At 47.9% G+C, this 13,061-nt stretch overlaps 2 protein-coding genes across 5 annotated transcripts; both read left to right on the plus strand.

Moving 5' to 3' along the window:
• The first annotated feature begins 293 nt into the window (after window positions 1–293).
• Window positions 294–6,545, plus strand: LOC101767477 (protein HEADING DATE 3B). 4 transcript variants are annotated; one of them, XR_001164109.2, is made up of 5 exons: window positions 294–836; window positions 3,467–4,413; window positions 4,814–4,865; window positions 4,985–6,015; window positions 6,145–6,545. XR_001164109.2 is itself a non-coding variant. In XM_004968948.4 (5 exons), the coding sequence occupies exons 3-5, from the start codon at window positions 3,599–3,601 to the stop codon at window positions 5,951–5,953; spliced, it is 1,836 nt and encodes a 611-aa protein (XP_004969005.1). In that variant the 5' UTR covers window positions 699–836; window positions 2,641–2,750; window positions 3,467–3,598; the 3' UTR covers window positions 5,954–6,545. The 4 variants fall into 4 exon arrangements, 3 of the variants coding, with proteins under 3 accessions (XP_004969003.1, XP_004969005.1, XP_022682309.1); XM_004968948.4 differs by adding an exon at window positions 2,641–2,750 and having other exon boundaries at window positions 699–836; window positions 4,985–6,545; XM_004968946.2 differs by having other exon boundaries at window positions 4,985–6,545.
• A 3,639-nt stretch (window positions 6,546–10,184) lies between these two features.
• On the plus strand, window positions 10,185–11,396 carry LOC101773549. Its single transcript, XM_022827282.1, has one exon. It carries the CDS (start codon window positions 10,201–10,203, stop codon window positions 11,260–11,262), a length of 1,062 nt encoding a protein of 353 aa, XP_022683017.1. The 5' UTR covers window positions 10,185–10,200; the 3' UTR covers window positions 11,263–11,396.
• The last annotated feature ends 1,665 nt before the right edge of the window (window positions 11,397–13,061 follow it).

Below are 13,061 nucleotides of genomic sequence, written 5' to 3' on the forward strand. Positions count from 1 at the left end.
AAAATATCAAAACGATCTACAATTTTGAAATGAAGGATGTAAAAAATAGGAAATTTGGCATTAGCGAGTCGTCTCGCTGCTAAAATTAACAAAAAAAAAACCAGAACCGACACGGTCACCTGCGTCTCTGAGCAAGCACTATGCAAAAGCGGATCAGTGGAAGCACCAACACTGGTGTGTGCAGAGCATAGCGTCCACTCCTGCCTTTCCATCTCCCTCTCAGAGTGGGCCCCACCTCCGCCTCTATGGATGAGCCTCCCTTCCCCTCTCCTTCTCTTCTTTCCGGCATCCAGAAACTCTCCATTAGAAAAGGGCCCAAATGAAAATGACCCCCAATCCCACAAGGCCACAAACGCTTCCCCCTCCTCCTGCTGCTGCTCCCAATCTTCTCCGCTTCCCTGCTGCTCTCCCGGTTTGATTTCCCTCTCGATTCTAGAAAGCCGCCATGGCCGCGGCGGCAGCAACGCGCCAGAGCCCCGCCGTGCTCCCTCGTCGCCGGCCCTGACAGGAAGGAAGTGGCCGAAGCTGCTGCTCCCAGTTCGCGATTTTCTTCATTTGCTTTGAGCTGCCTTCCTGATTGATACGGCGCGCAGAGGATGACGAGGGGAGGTGCGGCAGGAGGAGGAGGCAGGGAGGAGCAGGGGAAGGTGATGGGCCCGCTGTTCCCGCGCCTCCACGTCAGCGACGCCGGCAAGGGCGGCGGACCGCGGGCGCCGCCCAGGAACAAGATGGCGCTCTACGAGCAGTTCACCGTGCCGTCCAACCGCTTCAGCTCCTCCGCCGCCTCCACCCGCGCCGCGGGGGGCAGCCTCGTGACCTCCACGTCGGCGAGCCAGGTCAGCCGCTCGCTGATTTTTCTGCTTTGCTTTCAGGATCGAGTTTCCCGGTTCGAGGAATGCAGAATTGACCTGTCCACACCCGTCACTGTGTTGTTTGACGCTGAGTTGAGCTCATTGCAAATTGGGCAAGTTGTATGTAGCTGCATACTTGCATAGATACCAGTAAGATGGTATGATTAGAAGTTAGGCCACACTGTGACCAATCAAAGGTAACAGCGCAGATGGAAACAGCAGTGACTGTAAGCACTTCACATGGTCAGTGCCTGTGCCTCCGTGGTTCTGTTCGGTAGCTTTGCTGCTGTTATCTTTCCTAATTTTGCTGGTGCTATCCGCAGCAGCTATTTCGCTACCAGGCTGCTAGTGTCGCTGGCACAACTTCCTTGGTGCTCGTTGAAATGTTGAGTTTCCCTCATGTACTGGCCTTTAGAGTTTAGGCTCCAAATGTTTCTGTTTGGCAGTTAGGTGTTTCAAATAGCTAGAATCAATTCCTGACATGCATTGCAGCCTAAGAACCTCTCTGTAAGCATATTTGCCCTATGTGCAAAAACACAGTGCATATGCCGGCCTAGTATACAAGAGTGCCATACTGTGTCGATAACAAATTCCCTTGTGGCATTATTTGCAACCAAGCTTTTGCATTGAGGAGGCTCTCACTCACTTGAGCTCGGTTTCCACAATCTCACCATTCTACCCACTTCGCGAAATGTATGTGACCAAATTTTTCTAGGAAGTTTCTTCACTGAGATGTATCTTTGTAGTACATTAATAGACAGTTCCAGAAGCAAATGGAAAATGATCAGCAATCAGCAGGAAAAGCTAGTGGTTGAAACAAATTTATTTGCAGGTTCATTTGTTATGTATGCTGTGTAAATACATATGCTTGAGTGTCCATTTTTCTACAAGTTTGTAGGACAGGAAAATATTCCAGAGAACAAATGTGTGAGAACCACCCACAATACACCAATTACTTTGAAAATATGGAGGTAGCAAACTAGGTATAGACAAATAGAATCAATGGCAAAAGTCCAAGCCGCAGATACTTGATAAGTAGATTCCCATAGAGATAAAAGCAAAAAGGAAAGAAAAGAAAACTGGGTTGCTTGCAGTCTTGTTGCTGTCCCTGCTCTACCCCCTCCCCCTTTTGGGGGTGTAGAGCAGTCAATTGCTTATTAGGTACTTAATTTCCAGTTCCCACCCTTTCAGGATTGGGTTCCCATTTTGAGGAATGGAGAATTGATCTATACACCCCCTTCACCATGTTGTTTGCTGCTAGTTGAGCTCATGGCAATTGGCAAATTGGGCAAGTTGTTTGTAGTTTCATACTTGATAGATACCTGTAAGATGGCATGATTTTAGGAGCTAGTCCACTTTGACCATCAGAGGTAACAGAAAAAATGGAAAGAATGCTGACCCAAATGCCTTCAGATAATGAGTGATTCTGTTGCGTGTCTAGGGAAATATTCCCAGAGAGGTAGCTCTGCTGCTGTCTGTTTCCTAATTTGGCTAGTGCTATCCATGCTGGTAGTGTCTTTGGCACAACTTTCTCAGTTCTCTTCTATCTTTTTTTAGATAATGGAATCTTTATTTCAAGATGAAATATTGTTCTGGCCTCTGCACTGAAACTGTGCACTCCACTCAGCCAGTACTCTTCTATGTGAGGCTGAAATGTTGAGCCTCCCTCTCTTGTAGTTGTATTACAGTTTAGGCTCCAAATTTTGATGCTTGGTAAGTAGTTCTTTTAAATATATAGAGTTAGATAATTAATTCCTGACATGAAGCCTATGAACCTTTCAATACGCAGATTTGCCCTATCTCCACGACCAGTGTATGTGTTTGCAAACACAAGAGGGTGATCTTTGTGTCCACAACAAATTCCCTTGGGCTCCATTTCTCTAGGGGCCGATTGTGTGGGTAGGTTCTTATCTTATGGCTATACCTAGCTAGTGGATTTGCAGCCAAGCTTTTGGATCGAGTAGGTTCCCGCTCACTTGAGCTCAGTCCACCATCTTACCATTTTATGACTTGTTTGGGACCAAACTTTGTAGGAAGTTTCTTTTCTGAGATGTGTACTTTGTGGTACATAAATGGAAAGGTTTGCAGGTCCATTTGTTATGATCTTCAATATGTGTAGTGTAGCGACATGCTTGACTATCCTATTCTCTACAAGTTTGTTGGACTGGAAGAATATTCCGATGTAGAAACATGTGACAACCACCTGCAGGAGATCAATTACTTTGCAAATATGGAAGTAGAAAACTAGTTATAGACAAGAAGAATCAATGACAAAAGTTCAACATACTGGATAATTTGATTCCCATAGACATAAAGGCAAACGGGAAGAGGAAAAGGAAAAAGAAAACAGGTGTTGCTGTCCCTGTTCTCTCCTTTTTTGGGGGGTAGAGAAGTGAACAATGAAAGAATTGAGATTTTGACCATTGGGTATTCCATTTCTCACCTCTAATCCAGTTTTAAATGAAAGTTCCTGTATACTTTAAAGGTGCTATCTACCAGTTTGCATGGAGGAATCCTCACTGGATGGGCCTTGGCAAACGTGGATATGAACTTAGCATTCCATTAACAAATTTTCATTGAATTTTACAAAGTGCTGACAGACTTTCTCCATCCAGGTTTACAGTTATGACAGGCCTCTGTTCCAGCCTTTTGACGTGCCTTCAAATGGGCCTGCTCATTCATCTGAAAAGTTCAAAGGAAACTCTATCAATGGGCAGTCCAATAGCACAAGAAGAGAATCTGGGAGGATGCCCACACAGACCAAGAACAACGATGTTTATGCTTCAAAATCAATTGCTGAGTCCACCTCACAGCATAGGGTGGGCAACATCAATAAGAATTCTTCTGGGAAGAAAGTGGCTAATAATGATGAATTTATGGTTCCTTCCATCTGTTCTCCCAGATTTTCTCGATATTCTACTCAAGAGCATGCAGGGGTTCAAGACAAATCAAATCCACTATCCGCTACAAACCCACACAAAAGTCCTTCTGCAATGCCCAAATCATCCGCAGAATGTTATAGTGCTGTGAACAGGCACTTGGAGAGAATCGATGAATCTGATATGAGATCAATGAGCTCTTCAAAGGTAAAGGAGAAAGAATCAGTGCAAGGATCAAAAATTGTGGAAGTTGAAGAAAAGAGTTTACCAGTTCAGGCATTCAAAGAAAAGTTCAAAAACAAAGATGCTAAAGCATGTCAGATGAGGGATAATGCGAATAATATAGATAGTTATGATAACCCACATTTTGGGAATAGCAGGCGTCAACCTACAAGCATGAACGGAAGTTCCATGGAAGCAAAGAACCCTACAACAACTAGAAATACAGTGTCCTGTAAACCATGCACTGATTTAAATGACTGTAACAAGAATTCTAATTTACTGGATAGAAGTTTGCGGGAAGCTGGTTCAAAGAGAAAACGAGGACATCAGGATGTAGAGCAAAATGATGATCTATCAGACTCTTCAGTGGAATGCATACCTGGTTGGGAGGTCTCTCCAGATGAAATTGTTGGTGCTATTGGTCCAAAGCATTTCTGGAAGGCAAGAAAAGCTATTCAGAAGTAAGTGTACAGTACTTAAGTAACTGTTTTGTGTCAAGTATTTCTTGCATTCATTAGAAAATTACCATGTTCTGTTTCAGTTTAGTTATTTGCATTTTCTTTTAGTTTCAGCTGATTGTCTTATGAGAAGACGATGTGAAGATGATATATATCTTTGTTTGTTTCTCATTGCCCCATCTATGCTGTCTAAATTTTTAAAAAACTGTATATATAAGATAAATCGCCGATGCCTTTAGTTTTCATTCTTTTTTAAAACAGAAGCACAAATTTATCCAAAAGAACTGTACATGTGTGCTTGTTAGACTTATACCATGAATATTGCTTTCTTGCTTTCTAAATTGCTGTATAATGTTCATTGTTTTTTGTGGCTTCACACTTTGTTTTGTCTAAACTTCTACAGTCAGCAGAGGGTTTTTGCTGTCCAAGTATTCGAGCTGCATAAGCTGATAAAAGTGAGTCTTCAGAAAATAAACAAAGCTTTCATCCTTTTCTATTCATAAGTTGGTTAGCTTGTGGATGCAATCTTGTGCAGGATGTAATTATAACCTACAATGTATTAACTTCCAAGCAGGTGCAGAAGTTAATTGCAGCATCTCCACATTTGCTTATTGAAGGAGATCCTGTCCTTGGCAGTGCCTTAGTGGGAAAGAAGACCAAACTGCCTAAAGGAAATTTGAAAGTGCAAACCCTGTCAATTGCAAACAAGGATGATATCCAACCAACTCCAGAGCAACCGGAATTATCGAAACAAAACACTGAAGGAAACCCACCATCCCCTTGTCGTGATGATGGGCTTGGGGGCAACGGTCATGATCAAGCTGCAACAAACGAAACCTTTACAAGCAACCCTCCAGTCATGCCTGCTGCTCCTGACAACAAACAGAATAACTGGTGCATGAATCCACCACAGAATCAGTGGCTTGTCCCAGTTATGTCTCCCTCTGAAGGTCTTGTCTATAAGCCTTATGCTGGTCCCTGTCCCCCAGTTGGAAGTTTGTTGGCGCCATTTTACGCCAATTGTACTCCGTTAAAGCTCCCATCTACACCATATGGCGTTCCTATGCCTCACCAGCCACAGCATATGGCCCCTCCTGGTGCTCCTGCCATGCATATGAACTACTTCCCGCCTTTCAGTGTGCCGGTGATGAACCCAGGGGCACCAGCATCTGCAGTCGAGCAAGGGAGCCATGCTGCTGTGCCGCAGCCTCATGGGCGTGCGGAACAACAGTCGCTGATCTCGTGCAACATGTCGCATCCGAGTGGCATTTGGAGATTTCATGCATCAAGGGACAGCGAGCCACAAGCCAGCAGCGCCAGCAGCCCTTTTGATAGAATTCAAGTTCAAGGTGATGGAAGTGGCCCGGTGTCAGTCTTTCCCTCGGCTCCAGCTCAGAATGCCCAGCCTCAGCCCTCATCTGGAAGCAGGGACCAGCAGAACCATGTGATCAGGGTTGTCCCACATAATGCGCAGACTGCTTCAGAGTCAGCAGCACGGATTTTCCGTTCAATACAGATGGAGAGGCGACAAAATGACCCATAGCTGGTGACCGCATGCTGTTATGTCATCTACTCATCCAATCACAGCTTAAATGCAGTTTACAGGTCATCCCGAGCTCTATATTGTGGTAGCTCCTATATTCTGACCAGTGATTGCACTTACCTGATAGTTGTAGATTCGATGACATACCTGACAGTTGTAGATTCGATAATACAATCTTCTGTTCACTGCAGAGTTGTAGTGCAGGGCCTGCGCCAAAGTGATGGCCCTGAAGTTATGAGCCTTTCATGGTTATGCAGTGACCGGAATTGGTATATATAGGATACTTTTCCATTGTGTTCAGTTCACCAGCAGGCAGCAGTATTTCTGTAGCATGCAATGGACAGTGAGTGGTACAGTAGGAACAAGCAGCTGACTGCTCGTATGGGGAATGTTTGGTGTATACTGGTAGTATAGGCTTCTGTACAATTCAGTGTTTTATCTTGTTGTACAGTATGTGCAAGTGCAAGCTTTGTAAAGCGTTCTGGGCAATGAATCAGATTGCAAGAATTTAATGCTGGAAACCATCTTTTGCTCTGTTTCTGTTCTGAACATTGCTTGTGGATTAAACGAAAGCTCTGGATTGTTATGTATCCATTACTAGTTCTTCCGTTCTTGTATTATTGCCCTTCCCGTTTGCTTGAACGAGGATTTTGCCAGATTATGTATCAGACCTGATGTGGAAGCGATGCAGCAACTCAGGATAGAAACATTTGAATTGAACACCACGCTTGCAGGGAATCATGCCTTCTAGAACTCACGGCGTGCACTCGCGCCATGGGCCATGGCAATGGCATCGAAGCATATTTTCTTGCTATAAAACCCTCCCCGGGAAGGCCGTCGTGCGTAACAGCGTAACTGCTTTGCCATTACCCCTCCAAGCCCTCACCACCAACTTCCATCCCAAGTCGCAAAAGCCCAAGCCCCACCGCCTCCGTTTCCCGCCGGCGCCGCCGACATGAAGGGGCCAGTGGATGTCACCCTGACGAAGGTCATCACGCCGCGCCGCCAGGGGTGGCCGCGGTGCAACTACTACAACGACGACGTCAACGATGGCGAGGTCGGCGTTGTCCGGATCGGCCGCAGCCCGGCCGTCATCGAGCCGATCCCACAACGACGACGTCACGGGCGCCTGGATCCGCCAGGCCGCGTCCGTCGCCCGCGAGCGCAGCCTCCGCGCGCCCCTCGTCGCCGACGTCGTCGCGCTGCGGGGCCGCGAGCCCCCCGCCCTCTTCTCCTGGAGGACCTCCTGGCGCTCGCCACCCCCGTCGCGCTCTGCCTCGGCAGCTCCCGCGTCCTCGTCTACCGCCCCGACGAGTACGGCCGGTGCCACCACGTGCGCCACGCCGCCTCCGCTACGTCCAGGGCGACAACAACATGCGCCAGCTCCGCGCGTTCCTGGACGACAGGCGCGTCACCGTGGCCTGCCTCGGCGCGGGGGCGGACTGGGGCAGCTCCGAACTGGGCAAGGCAGAGTGGCTGCACGCCTGCACGCGACCCGCGACGCCTACCTCTGCTTCGAGATCGCGGCCCGCCGCCCGCTGCCTGCAGAAGCTCGGCGCCTGATCGAGGCGCGGCAAGCGGCTTGCGCGGTGATCAGTGGACAATTGGACTCTGGACATCGTCATTTCAGTTTTGCTACTGCGTTTAGTTGGTTCTGTCGTTAGTTTGTAATTCTGCAAGGATCAGTAATGCCTTGGCATTAAGCAATGCAAATGGAGACTTCAAATGATGCTTGTCAGTTAATTAGTACGTGCTGATATCAAGCCGTTTTCTTGTGGGATGTGCACGGAACGCTGTTTTTGTTGCCGTGCTATTCCTTTCTAAATTGTAGATCATTTTAGTTTTTTTTCATAAATATTATTATCTAGATACATAATAATATCTATGAATTTAAAAATTAAAATGATCTATAATTTGAAATAGAGGGAGTACAACATTGCAGATGCAGTGTTCTTGCTAGTCCGCTCCTACCCTGGTCATTTGCACATTTGCCTCCCTGTTTCGATCTTACACTGGTGGAGCTAGGTGGTGTCCAAGGTGGGCCATGTCCCCCTCTTTCTTTGGAGAAACTGTTGCACTATACTTTTGCATGGATGCATGCATGCCTACACCTTCGCTTGCTCTCATCTGGCTTTTAACAGCTAGTATGCAAGCTAGTAAGCTTACGCAGTTCAATTGCCGATTCTCCTTAAGCCTTTGACATATTTGATTGCTTTCTCATACTAGTTCTAATATTTGAAAGCAGTTGATTTGTTTAGCTTTACATAGTATTGCATGGAGTTATGTAGCTGTTGAGATCATGGTGAAATTGGCCCCTCCTTAACTTCAATCCTAGCTCCGCCACTTCCTACTAACAGTGTTGCATTGAGACCAATTAATCAACCTTGAAGAGGAGCTTCCCTGGAATAGTTTGACACTCCTTCCGTTCTTCGTTTAGATTTTAGATTATAATCTAAGCATGACTGAAAGAAGCGAAAACAAACCGATCCAATATGTCGTGGACTGTGGTTTTTCGCTCAACAAAGCTCGTTAACTGTAGAAAGACAGCCAGCCCAGCCCATTTCCGACACCGTGTCCGCAACGCCAGGCAGCCGCACCTGTTGGGATACGAGGTAGGCTACGCTAGCGCAAATCAAAATTTCTACCGCGTATAACCAGGAAGAACTGCCGTATAAGGATCACGGGATTACCACTCGACGCACTACTGGTGCGGAAGATGTAGATATGCGTCGGTGCAGTGAAGACGATCACGTAGTCGTACGTAGTCGATCAACGTAGTCGATCACGTCCAGCAGCTCCTCAGCAGCTCGTCCACGTGCACAGCAAGATCGCCTCCGGTGCCGCGGCTCGTCGTCGGCTCGTCGTGGCTCGTCGTCGGCTCGTCGTGGCTCGTCGGCGGCTCGTCGATGGCTCGTCCAAGTGCTGCAGGCGCAACACCTCCAAGGTATCCACACGTGCAGGGAGGAAGCGTCGCAAGCCGGATTGCTAGATCCGCGAGTTGCAACAGGCGAGGGCGTGGGAGGCGCGGCAAGAGTGTTCAGCCAAAAGGTGTAAAACCCTAGGGCGCCCCCACCCCTCTATTTATAGGGGTTCCTGATGGGCCTCTGGATCCGAGGCCCATTAGTACTCCTAAACCTAATCCAACTCGGATCAGATCCGAATTGGGCTTCCAGCCCCTTAAGTGTGTGACCCTATGGGTTCGGATACGTACAGACATGGCCCGAGTACTCCTACTCGGCCCAATAGTCGGTAGCGGCCTCTAGCAAGACGTGCCAACTCCTATACGCATACGAAGATCATATCAGACGAACCATCACAACATAATATACATGCTATTCCCTTTGCCTCACGATATTTGGTCTAGCTTCAAGCCGACCGCTCTTTCTCGATCCTGTGATTCGGAATCCCTTTGTAGGTTAACTCTTAACCGTACGTAGCATGGCCATGCATTTTCTGATCCGATCACTCGAGGGGCCCAGAGATATCACTCTCAATCAGAGAGGGGCAAATCCCATCTTGATTGACCATGTCTCATAGCATGCTTCTTGACAAACCCGAAAGCTACCTTTATAACTACCCTGTTACGGCGTAGCGTTTGATAGCCCCTAAGTAGGTCAATCCACATCTAGAATACATGCGACAATCTCAGGTCTAAGGACAAAGCGTATATGTTGTTTAAAGAGAGAACTACTTCTCGTGTTGGGTCAGTCCTAACACATGTCTCCACATGTGTCCACATTATTAGTTCAACATCTCCATGTCCATGACTTGTGAAACATAGTCATCAACTAATACATGTGCTAGTCTAATATTCATGTGTGTCCTCACATGAACTCCGACTAGGGACAACTTTAGAATAACCATACAAGTAAAGAGTTTCACATACAATTCACATAATTGCAAATCAATTCAAGTAGCCTTTAATGGATATTCAATGAACACAGTATACAAATCATGGATACAAATGGAATATCATCATCTCTATGATTGCCTCTAGGGCATACCTCCAACAGCACCTTCTAGGACTCGCGGCTTGCCTGCCCCCATCGATGCACCCCAGGAAGCAAGCGGACGCCCCTGATCGAGACACGTGGAGACACCGATCTTGCTATAAGACAACCTCTTTCCCCTCCTCCTCCAAAGCCTGGCTGGCTTCCACGCCACTGAGCCAGTCGACAACCAACTCCTCCCCCACGCCACGAAAACCCCAAACCCCATTCCCCACCTCCCCCCCATCCGCCGCCGCCATGAAGGGCCCCGTGGAGGTCACCCTGACGAGGGACACCCCCTCCGCCCGCCGCTGCTGGTGGCGGCGCGACGACGACCTCGTCGACGACGGCGACGTCGGCGTCCTCCGGATCGGCCGCGGCCTGGCCGCCGTGGACACCACCTTCTCCTCCACCGACGAAGTCACCAAGCGCTGGCTCGCCGAGGCCTCCGCAGCGGCCCGCGGCCGCCACCTACGCAAGCCCTTCCTCGCGGGCCTCGTCGCGCTGCGCGGCCTCGACCCCGCCGACCGGGACAACTACCGGGGGAGGGGCCGCGGTGGCTTCAAGCCCACCGACCACGCCAACCCGATCCGCTGCGTCGCCCTCTGCCTCGGCGGCTCCCGCGCCCTCGTCTACAGCCCCGACACCCACGGCTACCGCGTCCGCAAGCCCGCCTACGCCGGCGACCTACTCAAGTTCTACGACAACAACATGACCCAGCTCCGCGCGTTCCTGGACGACAACCGCATCACCGTCGCTTGCTTCGGCGCGCGGGAGGTCACGAGGAAGCTGGCCAAGGAGTGGGGCCTGCACGTGGCCTGGCCGGAGGAGCTCACGGATCTGTTCGCGCGCGCCTACGGGAAGGTCGCCGGGGTGGAGCGCGAGGAGAGGCTGCTGCCGAAGAAGCCCGAGAAGTACTGGATGGGGAAGGCGGCGCTCAAGAGGGAGAAGGCCAAGGCCGAGCGGGACGAGTACGACACCGACGAGGAGGAGAGGCTCAACAATCTCGGCCGGACGCTGCGGCCGCGCAAGGTGGTGAGCGGCCTGAGCCTCGAGCGCATGGCGAGGGTGGCGCTCGGGCCGGAGATGCGTCTCGCGCGCTGCCCGCCGAAGGTGGCGCATGCGGACTGGGGCAGCTACTACCTGGGCGAGGAGGAGTGGGCGTACGCCACCCGCGACGCGTACCTCTGCTTCGAGATCGCGGCTCGCTGCTTCGAGAAACTCCTCGAACCCAACGCCGCCGGATCGTCGAGCTCGAGCGCCAAGCCGGCTGTCGCGACCGTTGGTATGGTGCGCCCCGCCGCCGTCCTGTCTCACTAGCCGTCATGATCTGAACATGGCTCGGCGTATCGATCGCTAAGTTTTTGCTGCTGCGTTTAATTTGCTCTGTTACGTTAGTTGGTATGATCATCCTTATCAGTATGGTGTAGCAAGGTATCAGTAGTAGTGGCGTAGTATATGCAATGCAGATGCAAAATACTGGCTTGATATGGTGATGGTGGTAGTAGTAGTTGAAGCTACGAACCAGTATGCAGTGATGGAATCATGCGTTTTATGTGCCTGATGGCTGGTGACATTTGGGATGAAAATGGATGATCAATGCTTTGTTTAGCTGAGATGTGGTTCAACAATTTGTGTTTGCAATTCCTGTGTTTTTGAGTCCTATTTGGTTAGCGCATTCTTGCCTGGATCTTTTTTTAGCATTGGCATCATGATGCATTCATACAAGCTGGCTTGCTGGTTTTATGTCCCACTTGATACATTTTTGTGGCAGCGTTAATCGACCCGAGAGGGCGAGCTGTTGTGGTATCAGTGGTTCCAAATTTCTAACGTGGTTTGGATTATTTAGATATTTGTGCGGGCTTGGCAGTAATCTATATTTCAATGCTGTTTATGGGAGTGGCGGTACTTTTAGCACAGAGAATGAATGTTGTTAATGATGGACAAGTGTTTATGCTGTGTTCGTGAACGTGTTAATTAGTTTTCTAAATGACATGTTAATTAGTTACTGCCTCCATTGTCATTGCTTACCTCGTCAGATGTATATTAGATAAAATGGGAAAAATACTGAATGTGAGGATGTAGAGAAGAATGATGTAGTCAGTAGGTGATTGTGTTTGCAAATAAACTTCTTGATCGAACACAAATGGTGGTTTAATATGGTTAGCAGTAAGAAGTACAACCTAATTACTAATATGATGTGACGGAATTACGTGCTGATGTGCACTTGATGGCTGGCGGATCAAAATGGATTGATTGTTGTTTACTTGAGACAGTTTAACTATGTCAGTTAACCATTTCTGTTTGCAAGTGCATGATTTGAGTCCTACTTGGTCATTGCTTCCTCACCTGGGGCTTCATCATACTTGGTATTGACTGCATAAGTCAGTACGTGATGCATATTCTTACAACGTTTTATGCCTTGCTCGATCCATTTCCTGGTAACATGAATCAAGTGTTTTATGCGTCACTTGATGCTACATATGAACCAGTATGAAGTGATGGAATCATGTGTTTGATGTGCATCTGATGGCTGGTGACATTTTGGATGAAAATGGATGACCAATGCTTTGTTTAGTTGAGATTTGTTTCAACAATTTGTGTTTGCAGCTCCTGTGATTTGTGAGTCCTAATTGGTCAGGCCTTCTGGCCTGGATCTTCTTTAGCATTGGCATCATGAGCATTCATACAGGCTGGCCTGCTGGTTTTATATCCCACTTAGTCCATTTTCTTTGGCAGGATCAATCGACCCGAGGGGCAAGCCTGTTTCGTTATCAATGGGTTATAAATAGTTTAGATATTTCTGTGGGCTTGGTACTAGTCTATGGTTCAATATTGTTTATGGGAGTGATTGTTATTTTTGCATAGAGAATGTTGTTAATGATGAACAAGTGTTTATGGTGTATTGGTAAGCATGTTAATAAATTTTTCTAAATCACATGTTAATCAGTTACTGCCTCCGTTTTCATGTGCTTACCTAGGCGATGTATGTTAGATAAAATAGGAAAAATACTGAATGCAAGAAAGTAGAGAATAAATGATTTAGTAGTTAGTAGGTGTCAGTTTATTTACAAACTAATAAACTTCTTTATCGAACACAAATGGTGGTTTAATATGGT

This window comes from Setaria italica, chromosome V (genome assembly GCF_000263155.2).
Source record: "Setaria italica strain Yugu1 chromosome V, Setaria_italica_v2.0, whole genome shotgun sequence".
Lineage (NCBI taxonomy): Eukaryota > Viridiplantae > Streptophyta > Magnoliopsida > Poales > Poaceae > Setaria > Setaria italica.